We start from the raw sequence: 20,578 nt of genomic DNA, 5'->3' as shown, positions 1-20,578 counted from the left end.
CCCATGCGTCCTTACTTTCTGAAGGAGCCTGGCATAGGAAACCTTATCAAATGCCTTACTGAATTCAATATACACTACATCCATTGCTCTACCTTCATCAATGTATTTTGTTACATCCTCAAAGAATTCTTTCTTTTTCCAATATTTTTATTAAATTTATTAAATTTCATATATATAAATACAGAATTCATAAGGATACTTATTATAAATCAAAATAAGGTAGCACATAATGCACTATATGTAAATCACACTGATACAATCACGGTATCCCATATTCATGATCAATCAAATAAAATAAATTGAATTATGAAATACAATAATATGGTAAATATTATATTAAAAAAATCTACACCCACTACCAAGACAAGGCTGGTTGGTAAAAATAAACAAAAAAAGAGTACTTTACCATATAGTGTTTTATAATAATAGCCCAGATCTATATTTTAATAACAATAACAATTCAAAGATTTTCAAAATAGTTCAGAAAGTGTCCCCATAACGATTGAAAATCTTGATTAGAATCAGAAATCGAACAACAAATCTTCTCTAAATTTAAACATGATGTAACATCGCATAACCATTGAGCATGTGTGGGGGGGGGGCAACCTCCTTCCATTTAAGCACGATCGCCCTCCTAGTCATAAGAGAAATAAAAGCCAGTACCCGAGCAAATGAGAAGGCTCCAAAATTATAGCTCTTTCCTCAACAATACCAAATAAGACAGTTAAAGGATTGGGCTCAAAATTAACTTTAAAAAGTACAGAAAAAGTTTGGAATACATCTTTCCAATATTTTCAAGGCTCAAACATGACCAAAACATATGAATTAATGAAGCCTCTCCAATATTACATTTATCATAATAAGGAAATACATCTGCAATAAAACGAGAGCTTGTCTTTAGACATATGAACTGTCAGTTAATTTATTTAAAAATAAAGGAAGAGAGGATCTGAGAAGAGAAATATTAGAAAATTTCATAACAGAGTTGGCCTCCAAAAAGACCCATATTGGACAATCCTCACGATTAATATAATATAACCAAAACATGAGATTTCGTATCTTTTTTTTTAAATTTTATTTTTATTTGGATAAGGAGTTCACAATTATCATGTACTTTTTTCACACATATAACCTTTTCCATTTTTTTATATGTATAAAACTACAATTATTTATACATTCTTAAGTACACATTGAGATGATATAAAAGCAAAATAAACATTTAAATAGATAATTATGTACTGTGGTAAATCTAACCTATTAGGCTAAGTAATGAAATTAGTTGTTAAGAAAAATGGTAATAATAGTTTCCATACAACCCTTCTGGACCATTTCCACTGGTCCAAAATGTTGCATACAAGCCTATATACCAACCATTGTAGGTGTTTATATCCCAATTTGTTCGTGCTTGTTCCTGCCCGCAGACATAATTATCCAATCCCTATGTACTTATTTACTTAATTTTTACATTTTTTTTATCCCTTTCCCAAATCTTTCCCTTTACTTGTGTTAATTCTCTATTTTCCAAAAAAAACAACAACAAACATTTAGACTAGGGGTGCTTACGTTAGCAATATTACTGTGTTGATGAGAAGAGCAATATAAATCATTAGGAGAGTCATCTAAAGTCTGCTCGCATTGGGGTTATATATTCAATCCATTTATTCCAGATTTGATAAAATGTTTCTTTTTGAGTTCTCAGGGAGTAGGTCAACTTTTCCATTTTAAATATTTCCAAGATAATTTCGTACCAATCTTCTAATGTAGGTGGTATTGGATTTAGCCATTTTCTAGTGATTGATTTCTTACTTGCCGCTAAGAGGGCCTGCAGCAACTTTATATCTTCCTTCTGTTCAAGGAACAATACATGCCCCAAATAGAGCGTCTCAAAGTTCAGAGGTATCTGGGACCTAAGTACCTTAACTAATATTCTATGAATACCTTCCCAAAATAGACTTAATTTAGGGCAATCCCAGAAAATATGAAAATGATTTGCCTCCTTGGAGCCGCACCTTCTCCAACACATCACATTTGTATCTTTATATTTTTCCTGATATGGGGTCTTGAAGTATCTTATAATGTTTTTCCAACAATGTTCTCTCCAAGTCAAAGAATTAGTCGAGGACCATTGAAAGCTGCAGATTTTCCCCCAAGCCTCCTCTGAAAGTACCAACCCCGCTTCTTTCTCCCACTTCTCTTTAATATACAGTGTATTTACATTTTTAGCATGGGAGAGTGCATTATATAGGCGAGAAACTGATTTACTAGGTATTGAACTGCAAGCCGAATTCAGAATCTTGAAAAATTCTAATTCTACTGTTGATAGGTCTGTATATCTACAACTCTGGTTAACATAGTTTCGTATTTGAAGGTACCTAAAAAAGTCATTATGTTCTAGGCCATGTTTGTCCTGCAGGATTTGGAAACTTTGTAATACTCCTTTATCTATAAATGAGAGGTAGGTTGTAAGACCTTTCTTTATCCATAGCTCAAATCTTTTATCTCCTCTGTTGGGAAGGAATTCGGTATCATATGCACACCATCTAAAGAGTTTTAGCATGTTATTAATTCCACATGAATTAACCACCTTCTGCCATACTTTTAATGTAAGATTTATCCAAGCATTATTAAATTTTTCCAACTGGGCCATCAATCCTTTGTCAGGTATTAAGGCCTGAAGAGGAAAACTGTCAACTAATCCAAATTTTATTTCCTTCCATCTAGCCTTATATTCCCTATTACACCAATATAACAGAGGGGTTATCTGTGAGGCATAAAAATAATTTCTCAGGCAAGGAAGAACCATACCTCCTCTTTCCTTCCCTAACTGTAAGGTGTTATATCGAATTCTAGGTTTCCTTCCTTGCCAAATGAAGCGGGAAATCCATTTGTCCCATTCCCTGAATTGATTATCATCCACCTCCACTGGTAAAGTACGGAAAAGATATAATAACCGAGGAAGAATATTCATTTTTATAGTATTTATCCTTGAATTTAAACTTAAAAAGGGGATAAGATTCCATCTATGCATATCTGCTTTTATCTCTGAGATTAATGGCCCATAATTTACCTGTGACAGTGTTGAAAGATCCTTTGGCAGGGTTATTCCTAAATATTTTAATGATTTAGCTTCCCACTTAAGATCGTATGTATCCTGCAATTTTTTGGATGGTGTATAATTTAGGGACATAACCTGCGTTTTCTTTACATTTATTTTATAACCTGATATTTTCCCAAAGTCATCCAACAGTGTAAACAATCCTATAAATGATTTTTCTGGTTCACTCAGATAGACCAAAACATCATCTGCGAATAACGCCACTTTCTGTTCAATCCCTGCCACCTTGATACCTTTTACGATTTCGCTCTGTCTTATTAGTTGGGCAAGTGGTTCAATATATAGCGCAAAAAGGAGAGGAGAAATTGGGCATCCCTGTCTAGTGCCTCTCTCTAAAATGAAGGAGTCAGAGAGGTCCCCATTTATCTTAATTCGGGCTGTTGGGCTGTCATACAGAGTCTGAATTACTTTAGTAAACCTTTCTTGAAAGCTGAACCTTCCTAACACTCTGTATAGGAATGCCCAACTAACCGAATCAAAAGCTTTCTCAGCGTCCAATCCTACTACCATTGTCTCTGTCTCGTTCTTATTAACCTGTTCTAATATGTGCAGAGTTCTCCTTATGTTGTCCTGTGTTTGTCTTTGTTGAATAAATCCAGTCTGGTCTAAATGGATTAGGCAACATTCTAGTTTACCTTTACCCTCTTTAGGAATAACTGAAATAATCGCTTCTCTCCAGGAAGGTGGAGTTTCTCCTCTCTGCAAGATCCAATTAAAGGTGTTAAGTAGTAATGGGGCTAACTGTGTCTTCAGGGACTTGTACCACTCTGAGGTAAACCCATCAGAACCCGGGGACTTTCCAGCCTTTAACCTAGAGATGGCCACGTTCAGTTCTTTGACAGTTACTGGTTCTAATAAACTTTCATTTTGTAAATCTGTAAGTTTAGGTAGATCTAAAAAATTCAATACACTGTCTATATAGGGCTCATTGGGGGCCCGGGGTTGGGAGTACAGCTCTCGATAATACGTTTCAAAACTCTCTTGAATTTTCCCTATTGTACTCTCCACAAGCTTTGTCTTTGGATTCTTTATTTTATGAATTGTATTGTCTGCTTGTTGTTTTCGTAATTTATATGCTAATAATCTAGCTGATTTACCTCCTACTTCATAATTCTTTTGTCTCAGGTAAAGAAAATTTCTTTGAGTTTCCAACGTATAAATATCATCAATTTCACTTTGCAATTTCCTAATTTCCTGTTTTCGATTTGAATTACTTTTGTTGCTATCTCCAGTTTGAAGTTGTTTTAATTTTCCTTGAAGGTCTGCTAATTTTTGTGCATTGATTTTTTTCATGTGAGTAGTAATGGAAATAATTTTCCCTCTCAGTACAGCTTTCAATGTATCCCATAAAATCACTGGTGATGTTTCTCCCGTGTCATTAAGGTCTAGATATTCTTTGATTTCTCCCCTTAATCTCTCCATTACTTTTGGGTTATTAAGTATTTGTGAGTTTAGCCTCCATAGTGTTTTCCTCATTTTCCTTTCCAGGATTCGAGACATAGAGACTGGGCTATGATCCGACAGATCAATTGTTGCAATATTACAGTTTTTTATCCTGAGTCTATCTGTATTAAAGATAAAGAAATAGTCTATTCTTGAATAGGCTGAATGAGGGAAAGAGTAATATGTATAATCTTTACTAGTAGGGTGTAATTCCCTCCAGACATCTATAATTCCCAACTCCTCCATCAATGAATTCACTTTCCGAGTCAGAGGTTTATTCTGAGTAACTATTCTTGAAGAATCTAATATAGGATTTAATCTAATATTAAAATCCCCTCCACAAATTACTACCCCTCGAGAACTGACCATTAGGTCAAAAATGTGTCTATAAAATGACCATTCACTACCTGGAGGAGCATAAACATTCAGCAATGTTATTTCTGTACCTTCTATTCTTCCTGTGATTTTTACAAACCGTCCTTTGTCTCTAGTCTCTGAAATATGTTCATAATTAAGAGTACTTGATATTAAAGTAGCTACCCCTCTTTTGTGACTCAATTTATATGATGAATAAAATACATGCTTAAAGCCCATTCTTTTTAATTTTCCATGTTCAGATTGGCTCATATGTGTTAGAGATTTCGTATCTTAATTGCCCAATAATATAACCTAAAATTGGGTAGAGCAAGGCCCCCATTCTTTTCAATTTTTTGAAGGTGGGCTTTATTTAATCAGGGTTTTCTGTTCTTCCATATATAGGAAGAAAGAATCGAATTGAAAGAATCAAAAAAAAGATTTAGGAATAAAAACAGCTACTGCTTGAGAAAGGTATACAAATTTAGGTAAAATATTCATTTTAATAGAATTAATTTGACCAATCAATGATAAAGAGAGAGGTGACCAATTAGAAAGTGTCTTTTTCACATAATTCATTAAGGTTAGAAAATTTTCTTTGAATAGATATTTATAATTCTTAGTGATTGTTACACCCAAGTATGTAAATTGTTTTCTTACAATTTTAAAGGGAAGGTTAATATCGGATGGTATCAAATTATTTAAAGGAAACAATTCACTCTTATGTAAATTCAATTTATATCCTGAAAACTGACTAAAATTTGTCAGTAAAATAAAACATAAAGAAGTTGTAACATTAGATATAAAAATCAATAGGTCATTAGCAGAAAGCGAAACTTTATGAATAGTACTTTTCCTTAAGATACCGGTGATATCTTTAGACTCTCGAAAGACAATTGCTAAAGGTTCTAATATCAAATCAAAAAGCAAAGTGCTCAATGGATATACTAGTCTGGTTCCACTTTGGAGTTTAATTGGTTTAGAATTCTGAAAGTTAGTAAGGACCCGAGTGGAGGGAGATAAGTAATGTAATTTAATCCAAAAAAAATAAAATTGGGCCCAAAATTAAATTTTTCTAAGGTTTTAAATAGGTAATTCCATTCAACTTGGTCAAAAGCCTTCTCCGCATCCAGAGAGATCACACATTCCGATATTTCCTTGGATGGAGAATGCATAACATTTAACAATCGCCGTATATTAAAATGGCAATATTGATTTTTAATAAACCCTGTCTAATCATCAGATATTATAGAAGGTATAATATTCTCAAGTCTACAGGCCAAAACTTTAGATAGGATCTTAGCATCAACATTGAGTAAAGAGATTGGTCTATATGAAGAGCATTCAGTGGGATTCTTATTCTTTTTAAGAATAAGCGAAATGGAAGCTTCATAAAAAGACTGTGGCAACCTACCCACCTTGAAGGAATCAGTACGGGGAGAGCATAACTAAGGTATAAGCAATGAAGGAAAAGCCTTATAAAATTCTCCAGAGAATCCGTCAGGTCCTGGAGATTTCCCAGAATGCAATGAACGTACAGCCTCAGTGATTTCCTCCTGAGGAATAGGTTGATACAACTGCTTTCGATTATCAACCAAAAGTCCAGGAATATTTAATTGGTCTAAAAAATTGTTCATTGCGTATTATCTTTAACAAAATCAGAACTATACAGTTTAGAATAAAATTCTCTAAAACTGTGTGTCATTTATTTCAAAATGGTCAGTTGTCAAATCACCATTGGTTTTACGATGTTCTTTAATTTGCCATTTAGCTATAATTGATTAGCCAATAGTTTACCAGTTTTTTCTCCATGTATATAGAATTGGCTTCTAACTTTCAAAAGTTGACTTTCAATTGGATACATTATAAGAAGATCATATATAGTTTTAATTTCAATACGTCTTTTGTATAGTTCAGGGTCTGGTGCCAAAGCATATTTCCGGTCTAATTGTTTTAATTGATTAACTAAGTCAGTTCTCTCTTCATTAGCTTTTTCCTTAATATATGCAGTATAGGAGATAATTTGTCCTCTAATATATGCCTTAAAAGCATCCCAAATAATAAGACTCAAAGAATTCAATCAGGCTTGTAAAGCACAACCTGCCCTTGTTAAAGCCGGGCTGACTCTCCCTAATCAGATTATGTCTCTCCTGACTCTCAGGATCTTTGCCATCAACTTGCCCATCACTGAAGTCAGACTCACTGGTCTATAATTTCCTAAGTTATATCTACTCCCTTTCTTGAACAAGGGAACAACACTTGTAACCCTCCAATCCTCCGGTACTTCTCCCGTCCCTGTTGATGACGCAACGTAGAGGCTCAGCAATCTCCTCCCTCGCTTCTCACAGTAGTCTGGGGTATATCTCATCCGGTCCCAGTGACTTATCTAACTAAGTGCTTTTCAAAAGCTCCAGCACATCCTCTTTCTTAATGCCTATATGCTCAAGCGTTTCAGTCCACTGTAAGTCATCCCCACAATTGCCAAGGTCTTTTTCCCTAGTGAATACTGAAGCAAAGTATTCATGAAGTAGCTCCTCGGACTCCATGCACACGTTTCCACTATTGCACCTGTTTGGTCCTATTCTCACATAGCTCATCCTCTTGCTCTTCACATACTTGTAGAATGTCTTGGGGTTTTCCTTAATCCTGCTCACCAAGGCCTTCTCATGTCTTCTTCTGGCTCTCCTAATTCCATTCTTAAGCTCCTTCCGAGCAATCTTGTAATTTTCTAGAGCTCTAACAGTACCTAGTTTCTTGAACCTTTTGTAAGCTTTTCTTAACTAAATTTTCTACATACTTTGTACACCATGGTTCTTTAACTCTACCATCCTTTTCCTGCCTCGATGGAATATACCCATGCAGAACACCATGCAAATGTTCCCTGAACATTTGCCACATTTCTGCCTTGCATTTCCCTCAGAACATCTGCTCCCAAGTTCCTCCCTAATAGCATCATATTTCCCCCTACCCCAATTAAGTGTTTTCCTGAATTGTCTGCTCCAATCCCTCTCCAGCACTATGGTGAAGGAGATAGAGTTGTGATCATTACCTGTAAAATGCTCTCCCTCCAAGAAATCTGACACCTGACCAGGTTCATTTCCCAATACCAGATCAAGTACAGCCTCTCCTCTAGTTGGCCTACCTACATATTGCATTAGGAAACCTTCCTAAACACACCTAACAAACTCCACCCCATCTAAACCTCTTGCACTAAGTTCATTCGCCTTGTTTATGATACTCCCTGCATTAAAATAGACACATATCAAACCATCAGTCTGAATGCATCTTTGCTCTCACATCTGACTACCCTTCCTCACAAACTTCCTACAAGCTATCTCTACTTGTACTCCATCCTCCCCATCCTCTGCCTCTTCACTTCGGTTCCCAACCCCCTGCAAATCTAGTTTAAACCCTCCCCAAGAGTATTAGCAAACCTCCCTGCCAGGATATTGGTCCTCCTCGGATTCAAGTGCAACCCATCCTTTTTGTACAAGTCATATCTGCCCAGAAGTAGTCCCAATGATCCAAAAATCAGAATCCCTGCCCCTGCTCCAATCCTTCAGCCACGCATTTATCCTCCACCTCATTCTATTCCTATACTCACTGTCACGTGGCACAGACAGTAATCCTGAGGTTACTACTTTTGAGGTTCTGCCTCTCAGTTTCCTTCCTAACTCCCTGTATTCTGCTTTCAGGACCTCCTCTCTTTTTCTACCTATGTTGTTGGTACCAATATGTACCATGACTTCTGGCTGCTCACTCTCCAATTTCAGGATATTGTGGACGCGATCAGAAACATCCTGGATCCTGGCACTTGGGAGGTAAACTATCATCCGTGTTTCTTTCTCGTGTCCACAGAATCGCCTACCTGTCCCCCTAACTCTCGAGTCCCCTATCATTGGCCATTTTCTTCCATTCCCTGCCCTTCTGAGCCACCAGCTCAGACTCAGTGCCAGAGACAAGACCACTGTTGCTTCCCCCAGATAGGTCGTCCCCCCTGCAACAGCACTCAAAATGTACTTATTGTTAAGGGGGGACAGCCATAGGGGTGCTCTCCACTACCTGACACCCTGCCTTCCCTCTCCTGACGGTCACCCACTCACCAGTCTCCTGTGGCCCCGGTGTGACTACCTGCCTGTAGCTCCTATCTATCACCTCCTCACTCTCTCTAACAAGCCAAAGGTCTTTGGAGCTGCAGCTCCAGTTCCCTAACTCAGTCTCTAAGAAGCTGCAGCTCGATGCACCTGGTGCAGGAGTGGCCATCAAGGAGGCTTGAAATCTCACGGACATCCCACATCTGACACCCAGAACAGAAAACTGACTTTGCAGTCATACCCATTATTCTAATGCACCGAGCCCTGTGAAACACTCCTTTTTTAAACTCTTCTCCCCAACCTGTGCGAAGCTCTCTCTCTCTCTTCAAATCGATTGGTTCGGCGCTAATGATGTGGGTTCGACTGCAAGGTTTGAATGGGAGGGGTGTGCAGGGCTGTGGTTGGGTGTGGGTCGATGGGAATAGGCAGAATAATGGTTCAGCATGGAGGTGAGTGTTTCGGACTGCATCAGGAATGCTAAAGGGTCTCAGCCCAAAACCTCGACTGCTTATTCCCTTCCACAGACGCTGCCTGACCTGCTGAGTTCCTCCAGCATTTTGTTCGTGTGTTGCTCTGAATTTCCAGCATCTGCAGAATCTCTTGTGTTTGTGTAGATGGGTCAAAAAGCCTGTTTCTGTGCTGTGACTGCATATGGGATAGCAGATGGTTCAAGGATCAGGGACACAACTTCAAAGTTTTCAGCTATTAAGAGCTGCCAAAGGTGTGAGGAAAAGGTTTTATTAAATAAAGTGGTTCGTTGTGATCTGAAACATTAGCTGCAAAAGTGGTGCAATAAGAGACTGTTGAAATAATTTTTTTCACTGTGGGAAGGACTAAGATAAAAATTGTAAATATAATTAACATGGAACAGTACAGGCTTTTCGGCCCACAGTGTTGTGCTGACCTGATAACCTATTCTAGGGTCAATCTAACCCTTCCATATTTCTATCATCCGTGTGCCTAAGAGTTTCTTAAACCTAATCTGCCTCTACCACCACTCTTCACAGCATATTCTATGCACTTAACACTCCCTGTGTTATGTAAAAAAAAACTATCTCTGACATCCCCTCCAGTCACTTTAAAGATATGCTGCCCTGTATTAGTCATTTCCCCCCAGGGAAGAAGTCTCTGGCTGTCCACTCGATCTATGCATCTTGTATCTTGTACACCTCTATCAAGTCTCCTCTCATCCTCCTTTGCTCCAAAAAGAAAAGCCCGACTTGCTCGACCAATCTAAAAAGAGGCTAATACGAGAGGGCATAATTTTAAGGCGAGCGGAGGGAAGTATTGGGGGATATCAGAGATAGCTTTTTCTAAAAACAGAGAGTGGTGAGTGTGAGGAACTCGCTGCCAGGGGTGGTTGTAGAAGCAAATACATTGGGACATTTAAGAAACTCTTAGATAGGTGCATGGATGATGGAAAAATGGAGGGTTATGTAGGACAGAAGGTTTAGATTAATTTTAGAGTAGGTTCAAACGTTGGCACCTTATGGGATGAAAGGATTTATTTTTATTTGATTTTATTTATTTAGCGATACAGCACAGTAACAGGCCTTTCCAGCCCATTGAGCCCACACCGCCCAATTACACCCATGTGACCAATTAACCCATGTGACCAATATGAATTTGGAATGTGGGAGGAAAGCAGAGCACCCGGAAGAAACCCACACGTTAATGAGGAGAACATACAAACTCCTGACAGACAGCAGGGGAATTGACACCACGTCGTTAGCGCTATATTAACATTACGCTAATCGCTACGCTACTGCGTGTACACACCATGTACCGTGGGGTAATGTTCTACGTTCTATCCTCATAAGACGTTCTCCGATCCAAGCAGCATCCTGGCCAACCTCCTCTGTAAGGAGGAGAATGTTGAAAAAAATGGAAGAAGTGGACAAAGGAGATTGCTATCGACTTCAGGAGAACTTGCACCACTCACACTTAGTTTTACATTGGCGGTACAGCGGTGGAAACTTCTTGCACAACCTCTCATGGTCCCAGAACACACTCTACACAATCAGGAAGGCTCACCAACACCTCTAGTTTCTAAGGAGGCTGAAGGGAGCTGGACTTTGCATATCTATACTCACATCATTCTACAGATGCAGACCAGAGAGCATCCTAACAAGCTGCATTATTGAATGGTACAGAAACTGCAATGTGGTGGACAGGAAGGCTCTGCAATGGGGGGTCAAAACTGCCTAATGCATCACCAGCACCAGCCTCAGCCTACCTGCCATCAAGGATGTATCTATGGTACGGTGCCAGAAAAGAGGCAGTGATCCCACCCACCCTGCTCAGGCACCGTCTGTCCCACTCTCATCAGGGAAGAGGCACATAGCATCCACACCAGGACTATCAGATTCAAAAACAGTTACTTTCCCCAAACAGTAAGACTGATCAACACCTCCATCCACTAACCCACCCCTCCATATCTCCAACCGCCACTACTTTATCATTTCCTGTCAGATGCTCTTGTGCCTTGTGTCACTGTATGGACATACAATCTATGCATATAAGCTATCTTACATGTGCACATACAGTATATACGTATAGCTAGGGTGCGTAAGAGTTCTGCACATTACTCTATCGGTCAATGTGGAATGGAGACTGAGTTTGTAAATCCTTTGCAAAGGACGTTTGGAATGGCGAGGGTGGCACGCCACAGGAGGGATGTGGGACAGGTGACAGAGAAGGAGTGCCAGAGAGTGGTGGGTTTCGAGGGGGCAGACACACTCAGCCCTGAGACACCAGGCAAAGTCATTTGATTCCAAACAATTGGTTTACTGATCATGACAGAATGTCTCTCCAGTGATTCCCATGCCCTCCGCTCTCAGTTCCCCTTTTCCCAACATCAATTCCCCTCTTCCTGCCCCCTTCTCACTCTCCGTCTCCAATAGATCTGTATCAGAATCAGGTTCTCATCACTCACATATGACATGAAACGTGTTCTTTTCTGTTGCGGTGGCAGTACTGTGCAATACATAAAATTACTGCAGTGCAGTGCAAAAGTCTTCAGCACCCTATCCATATATATGTGCCTAACACTTTGCAAAGGAATGTATTTATTCTGATTTTTTCCATTGTGTCGTATGTTTCTTGCGTTGCATCAGATCTGGAGTAACAATTATTTTGTTCTCTTTTACACTGTGTACTGGAAATGACATAAAACAATTTTGAATCTTGAAGTCTTCTCTGCAAGGAAATCTCCAATTCATCAGAGAATGTCAGGAGAATGTTGAAGATATGGAACTTGTAATGACCAGGAGTAGTCAAGGTGAAGGGAACAGATTTATTTAGGTAGCAGCTGATTGGAGGTAGTACCCAGTGGGAGAGATGTTCAGCACTGAACGTGTGAAGTACAAAGACAAAGTCAAGCTGCAGAAAACAAGGAAGCACCAGCAGAAAGCCTCTTCACAAATAAAAACGGTGTATGTACAGTACACTTACTATGTTTTCAAACTTACAAGAGCAGAAAACACTCTGAATGTTACCTCCTCACAAATAAAAAGCGTATGTTAGTCCTGACGAAGGGTCTCGGCCTGAAACGTCGACTGCACCTCTTCCTATAGATGCTGCTTGGCCTGCTGCGTTCACCAGCAACTTTGATGTGTGTTGCTTGAATTTCCAGCATCTGCAGAATTCCTGTTGTTTTTGTTGTACAGTACACTTACTATGTTTTCAAACTTACACGAGACAGAATCAAATTGAACCTTGTTTTTACATAAAATAGGAACAGACAATTACGTACAGGTTCTTCCCTGGTTATGGCATAAGACCATAAGACATAGGAGCAGAATTAGACCATTTGGCCCATCGAATATGCTGTACCATTCCATCAAGACTGACACACTATCGCTCTCACCACCATTTGGCTGCCTTCTCCCTCTAACCTCTGACACTCCTAATCATCAAGAACCTATCAACCTCCACTTTAAATATACTCAATGACTTGGCTCCACGGCTGTCCTTGGAATGGATGTCACAGATTCACCACACTCTCACTGAAGAAATTCCCTCCCATCTCTGTTTTCAAGGGATGTGGCTGTGCCCTCTGGTCCTAGACTCTCCCACTATTAGAAACATCCTCTCCACATCCACTCTATCTTGGCCCTTCAATATTCAGTAGGTTTCAATGAGATCCCCCCCTCATTCTTCTGAGCGAGTACAGGCTCGAACAGTTCTCAAGTTGGAAATGTGGACTCTCGCAGTTCCCACATGACGCGAGGTGCCTACAGTACAGCAGCTGCTGCAGACCCATTCGACCGTGCTCGTTCATATGTAGGGGCTGCACAAAAATCAGGTGTTTGTCACAGGAGAGGCAACAGGCACAGATGCACACGCAAGGGCAACTCACCAAAACATGGAAAAGGAGGGCTCCATTTTGAAGAGTGGCTTAAAGAAGAGAAGCTGTAGGTGTCAAAGTCAAAAGTCAAGGTCAAAATAAAATTATCAAAGTGTGGCGACCCACTTTCTGGCACCCACGAACCGGCTCACAACACAGCGCGCGCAGGCAGAGGGCCGGCAGCAAAAAGGGCGCCAGGCCATCTTCACCAGCAGGGGGAAAATCCCGTGCGCAGAAAGGGTCTGGGAATATGCATTCCCCACAGTAGTCCCGCCCAAGGAGGGCGGGAACGGGAAGGCTTTAAAGCGGGCCGCGAAGTTTGAATAAATCTCTTTCACCGCAACTCTAACTTACCGACTCCGTGTGGTTATTCTAGCACTGTGTGTAGCACATCGCTACCATCGCTACAAAAGCATGTATATAGAGGAAAACGATTAGCTTTAGTGTGTATTGAAACATACTGTGAAATGTATCATCTGTGTCAAATCAAATCACTGAGGATTGTGCAAGGCAGCCCACGAGTGTCGCCACACTTCCAGCACCAACATAGCAGGCCCACAACTCACTAACCCTAACTGTACACCTTTTGAATGTGGGAGGGAACTGGAGCACCCAGGCTGAAACCCACGCAGTCACATGCACCTTACAGACAGCGGTGGGAGCCAAACCACGACCTTACAAACAGGCACACGATAAAGCGATGCTATGCAATTGTGCTACCCTATGGGATATGTTACTACCTACTAGCAATATTAACATGTACCTTGAGATTCCTTTTCTTGCAAGCATTTACCGAAAAATAAAGCAATACAAAAATAATTTATGAAAAACTATACATACACTACCAACCCACCAACATGCAAAAGGAGACAAATTATGCAAAAAAAATTCTTAGAAAATGCATTGTAAATACTTCTTAAAAGTGAGTCTGTAGATCACAGTTATAGAGAAATAAGAACAAGGGATTCTTGAGCAGAGTCAGAGAACTGAGCAATGATTAAATGTTAATGGTTTATGACTGTCACATGTACCAGGATACAGTGAAAAGCTCTTGGTTTGCATGCCGGCCAAACAGATCAAACTAAACACACATATATCAAGGTTGTAGAGAGGGAAAAGCAATAGCAGAATGAAGAATGGAGTGAGTGGTGTCACGACAACAGCCTCGCACTTTGTCAGCAAGACCAAGGAACTGACTGAGGAATTCAGGGAAATCAGAAGAAGACACACCAATCCTTATTCAATGGTCAGCAGTGGAAAGGGTGAGCAGCTTCAAGTTCTCAGAGGATCTATCATTGGCCAAGCACACTGAAGCCATCACAAAATAGGCACACCAGCAGCTCTGTTTCATTAGGATTTGAGATTTGGTACGTCACCAAAGACTTTTACAAATCTCTGTAGATGAGCATTCTGACCGCTGTGGAAGCTCCAGTGCACGAGAGGCAGCAGAGGGCTGTAGACTGAGCCAACCCCATCATGTGCACAACTCTCCACCATCGAGGACGTCTTCAAAAGGTGTTGCCCCAGAAAGGCGGCATCCATCATAAAGGGCCCTCACCATCCGTTATTTCTGTAATTTGTAGATTTTTCTGTTTTTGCATTGCCCTGCTGCCGTAAAACAACAAATTTCACATCATGTTAGTGATAATAAATCTAATTTGTTGAGGGAAGTGCAGTGATCTTCAAAAGGTCAGAATTGGAGGACAAACTCACAGAATCATCATGGTATCTCAGAGATTGACAAGATAGTAAGGCAATGGAGGAATTTATAAACAAGGGGGACAATAACTACACAAGAGAAAAAAAGGCATTACCAGACCTGGGCAGAGGGTGCGATAGTGAACAGGGTTCAGTGTAAGTTCCAATGCAAGAGGCAGTGTCTTGGTAACACTCACAAAATGTTGGAGGAACTCAGCAAGCCAGGCAGCATCTATGCAGGCGGAATAAACAGTCAACGTTTCAGGGCAAGGCACTTCATCAGGACCTGAAATGTCAACTGCTTATTCTCCTCCATATATACTGCCTGACTTGCTGAATTCCTCCAGCGTTTTGTGTGTGTTGCTCAAGATTCCCAGAACTTGCAGAATCTCTTGTGCTTAGAGTTTTGGTAAATTGGTATATTATTGTTATATGTACCGAGGTACAGTGGAAAAATTTGTCTTGCATACTGTCCATACAGGTGAATTCATTACATCAGCACATGAAGGAAACGCAAGGTAAAAGAACAAAGAGTGCAGAATGAAGTGTTACAGTACAGAGAAAGTGCAGTGCAGGCACATGTAAGGTGCAAGGTCATGAGGGTGAGTCCATCTTATTGCACTAAGGAAGCATTCAATAGTCTTATACTAGCTGGATAGAAGCTGTCCTTGAGCTTGGTGGTATGTATCAGGCATTCGTATCTTCTGCTCAATGGGAGGGTCTTGATGAAGAGTCTCAGCCATAAACATTGACATTCCTCTCCATAAATGCTGCCTGACCTGCTGAGTTCCTCCAGCATTTTGTGTGCGTTGCTCTCGATTTCCAGCATCTGCAGAATCTCCTGTGTTTATCATCAGTCACACTGCACAGCATCATTTGCCAGAAACAATATCTTCATTTTCTTTTAAAACAGCCATTTTCAAATGACCGAATATAGTCATCAATTTGCTGCCGAACAAGTTCAGATGATTTTATGTCATGTCCCCTTATATGTATTAAAAATTCATCTCTCACTTAGTTGTGCTATGAATAACCGCCCTTTACATTCAGTTAGTGCAGTGGATGGCAAATTCCTGAAATACCATTTCCTTTGTAAACACTGCAGGGGGAGAAAAAACTTTTTTGCAGTCCATGAATTTGCTAAGCTTTCTGTAGACACTCCACACTGTCCAGCTAGTTTCCATATAAAACCTGATACAGAGTGAAAGAGAAAAGGACAGGGAAAGAAAGAAAGAGAAGGAGAGAAAGAAGGAGAGAAAGAAAGAGACAGGGAGAGGGGAGAGAGGGGAAGGGGGTAGATGGGGTGGGGAGAGGAGGGAGAGGAGGGAGAGGGGGAGGGGCGAGGGGGGAGGGGAGGGGGGAGAGGAGGGGGAAGGGGAGAGGAGGGGGAAGGGGAGAGGGGGAGAGGGGAGAGGGGAGAGGGGAGAGGGGGGAGAGGGTGAGGGTGGGGGAGAGGGTGAGGGTGGGGGGAGAGAGAGAATGAATGAGAATTGAAAATTTGGACCAGTGGCATCCAACATAAATAAGTGTACATGAGAGACACTGGCCTGATAGGTACTTGGAAAATTATGCCATTTGAGAAAAATAGCTCTCAAAAATCACTGGTGCAAGGAATGTAGATACAGGAAGGAGGCTGCAATTGTAAGTTCCCTTTTCCCCAGAAGTTCTTATTTCCCACGGGTTCAAATGAAATGATTTATAAAGAAATACATTTGGGGCTTCACGTGTTCATCTGATAAACATTCTCAGCAGGACCAGCCGAATGCTTTGTGGGATTTTTGAACAATCTTTGACCAAATGAAGAACTCAGGAAAGAATAAACGTCTTTGAACATACTTTGTACATAGGGTGATGCTGACCTCTCCTGTACCCCAAAATTCTCTTCACTGTGCTTCAGCCTTCGAATGTGCAAACCCTGAAGCTTTTTACTATTTTTTCTTTATAAGATGCAGACAATGTTGGCTCACATTGTCCATCCTTAAGCACAAAATACTCTGCAGATGCTGGGGTCAAAGCAACACTCACAACACGCTGGAGGAACTCAGCAGGTCGGGCAGCATCCGTAGAAACCACCGGTCAACGTTTCGGGCCGGAACCCTTCGTCAGGACTGAAGAGGGAAGGGGCAGAGGCCCAATAAAGAAGGTGGGGGGAGGGTGGGAAGGAGAAGCCTTCAGCATTCAGAATGAAAGTGATTCCACAGGCACGAAGCCCGAAGCAGCCGGAGTGGGTGCATACCTTCATTACGTAGTGGGGAAAATTGTCAGCCTCAGTGCCGTGGAGAGGTGAGTAAACATTATGGAGCGGTGAGCAGAAACAGCCCAACCTTCGCTTTCGTCCCGATACCCTGCCTTTTCAGTTCATCTGGCCTGATGTTGTCCAAACACCAGGTCATCTCCCACACTGGGACCCAGGCCCTGCCCTATTTATAGTGAGCCTGGACCCCACTGCCACGTTCCAGCCTATACCTGACCTTCTCAAATCGGCCCAGTGCTGGGATCAATCCAACCTGGCTCTCAGTTTCAGTGGGCAGACTCTGAAACTCCTTTGCTCCAACTATTCTCCGCCTTGTTCACTCCCACTCCATCTCAAACATGCCTCGAACTCGCTCTGATTCAGCACTGCCTTTGCTCTCCTCCTCACCACACAAAATGCTGGAGGAACCCAGCAGGTCAGGCACTATCCACAGAGCGAAATAAATAACTGAAGTTCTGGACCAAGATGGTTCGTTGGGATAGTGCTCAAACTCATAGCTTGATTCAAGAGCACTGTACTTACATGGAACTCCGCCATGGGTGGTCCCAAGCCCGGCTGTACGGTTGGGGATGGGCTAGCAGCCCCATCCTGTAACAGCCCAGAGCTACAGAACACCAACAGAATCTCCAAGGAGCTTATCCCCCAGAGGAGAAGGGAAAGATGAGCTACACCTGGGACAACTTGAAGGGCTGGTCCGGGACAGAGGACTCTGGTGAGCTGCTGTTGGTGGCCTGTGCCCCAGTAGGGGTGATGGGCTGAAGTAAAAAGTATTTACACGGGTGGGGGGGGGGGCAAGTTCCATGGCTAGTCCTGACCTGCTGAGATCCTCCAGCATTTTGTGTGTGTTGCTCTGGAGACTCTGCTGAATGTACCCATAATGCCTAATCTCTCCTTAAAACATTGCTCTTTCAGGAGTTTTTCCACAGTAAATTTATCATCAAAGTTTCTATATATCACCACACACTACCCTGAAATTCATTTTCTTCAGGATTCAGAGTAGAACAAAGAAACAAAATAGAATCAATGAACAACTACACACAAAGACTGGCGAGCAATCAATGAGCAAAACAAGACAAACTGCGCAAACACAAAAAAATCAATAATAATAATAATAATACGTAAATAAATAAATAGTACAGAACATATGAGTTGTCGGGTCTGTAGGTTGTGGAATCGGTTCAGAGTTGAGGTGATGGAAGTTGTGCATGCTGGTCCAGGTGTCTGACCCTCCAAGAGGACAACCCTGTTGTGGTTTAGAGGCCTGTGTGCCTTAATGACCTGGAAAGCTATTTTGGCTGGAGGTTAGGGCTTTACGCTTTGGCTCTTGGTAGGATGACCCATGCCAAACAGGTCAAAGGGAAGAGACCAGATTAAGAATGGTCCACCGATCCTCCAGGTTCAGGGGTTAAGCTCAGGGCTAACAACCCTGACTTGTAAAACAAAATTGTTATGGAAACAGCAATGAAGAATTCTTCTCCATCTGAGTGTGACAGTATTCCCGAGTCTCTTCCCATGACTTGCATGATTGACAGCAGTGAAAACAAACTACTGACACAATGAAGACAGCCCTGGACACCACCAGAGACGGAGGTCCTAAACGCCAGCGGCATACAGGACAGTAGAGAGAGAGGAGTCTGAAGGCTGAAGGGCAGTAACTGTTCCTGAATCTGGTGATCTGGAACCTAAGGCTCCTGTATCTTCTTCCTGAAGACAGCATGGCCTGGATGTTGGGGTCCTTGATGATGGATGCTACTTTCCTGTGGCAGTGCTCTTTATACACGTGCTCAATGGAGAGGAGGACTTTCCCTGCAATGGATCAACTGCTCCAATGTCTCTGTCAAAATTTGGTGTTACATTCCTCAAGCCACCTTATCATTGTGTTAATGTGCTACAGAAATTGAACCTGTACTTGTAAACATTATAAACCACAAATTTGAACACACAAATTTTTGAAGCATCTAATACAAATTCTAGCCATTGCACTGGATATAATGATTTTCGCATCTTGCACTTTACTGCCACCAAAAGTCAATAAATTTCATGATGTACAGTAGGTCAGTGATTATAAACTTGATTCTTATTGTTGTGATATTTTTCTATTGAAACTCATAGGTTGATTCAAAAGTGCTGGACTTACATGGGGGTCGAATTCCATGGCCAGTCCTGGTTCCTGCAATTTCACGACCATTTGAATCCACACACCAACAGCTCAGCTGGGTTTGGTGACACTGGACCGGCAGGTAGTTCCCTTGTGAATCGCACTGTGGCACGTACTGGTCAAAGGGTCTTGGTCCTCTGGGCGATATGCTGCTCAGGACATTATCTCTGTGACGCTCACATAACGTCTTTTGAGAGTCTGTCAAGCAAAAAGATCGCAAAACGACAACATTAAATAAGTTAATAATCTAATAACATAAATACACGTACGGGTACAATGAAAAACTGACCCGCAGCAGCATCACAGGCATAGGCATCATATAAGCAGCATTCACAAGAAAATCATAAATTAAACAAAAACGAACGCAATTTGAACAAAAACAAAAGAAAATCCATTGTAGTATAGAGTGACCAGAATCGAATGATCTGCAGTTGCTATACTGATTAGGATTGTGCAAGTTGGTTCAGGAACTGAAAGCTTGAAGGGAAGAAGCTGTTCTTGAACCTGGTTCAAGATTCCAGATTGTTTTGGTGCACAAATGTAAAGGAGAACAAAATGTTTGATACTAGTGGTGTGAGACTTCAGTACTCATCGAGAACAAATGCTGTTTTAGCAAATCAGAAGATTCAGATGAGGATTTAATTATCACATGTGTATACAGCAGTTCCTTAATGTTGTTCTAGCCAGGGGTGGTAATGGGGACAAGCTCCCACTACAATGCTCCCAATGACTTGTGCCTCAAATAGTCTGACAACCAAATCCAACTCCTTCGCCTTCACATGTGGCTTAGCAACTAAGCCCGGCAGAACCATTTCTACTGACAGAAGGGGCAAAGACAAGCTACTGGCACCTTAAAAACCATTGCTTTGGGTGGATGGGGCTCTCAGCTGTGGTTGGCAGCTGATCTGGGATAAGGGAAGGAGGTGCGGGGAGGGGAAGAGGATAACTAGAAGGTGATAGGTGAAGCCAGGTAGGTGGGAAAGGTAAAGGGCTGGAGAAGAAGGAATCTAATAGGAGAGAAGAGTGGACCATGGGAGAAAGGGAAGGAGGGACAACACGGAGAGGTGACAGGTGGGTGTGGAGAAGAGGCAAGAGGCCAGAGTGGGGAATAGCA

The 20,578-nt window shown here is 41.4% G+C and overlaps 1 protein-coding gene across 1 annotated transcript in view; it reads right to left on the bottom strand.

Moving 5' to 3' along the window:
- Positions 1-20,578, bottom strand: part of nid1a (nidogen 1a) — a 164,409-nt gene that overhangs the window by 39,034 nt on the left and 104,797 nt on the right. The window contains 1 exon segment of the mRNA XM_063039515.1: positions 19,444-19,662. Within this exon segment, the coding sequence (XP_062895585.1) occupies positions 19,444-19,662 (219 nt within the window).

The sequence above is a fragment of the Mobula hypostoma genome, chromosome 2 (genome assembly GCF_963921235.1).
Source record: "Mobula hypostoma chromosome 2, sMobHyp1.1, whole genome shotgun sequence".
Taxonomy (NCBI): domain Eukaryota; kingdom Metazoa; phylum Chordata; class Chondrichthyes; order Myliobatiformes; family Myliobatidae; genus Mobula; species Mobula hypostoma.
This window is presented reverse-complemented; position numbering and strand designations above follow the sequence as displayed.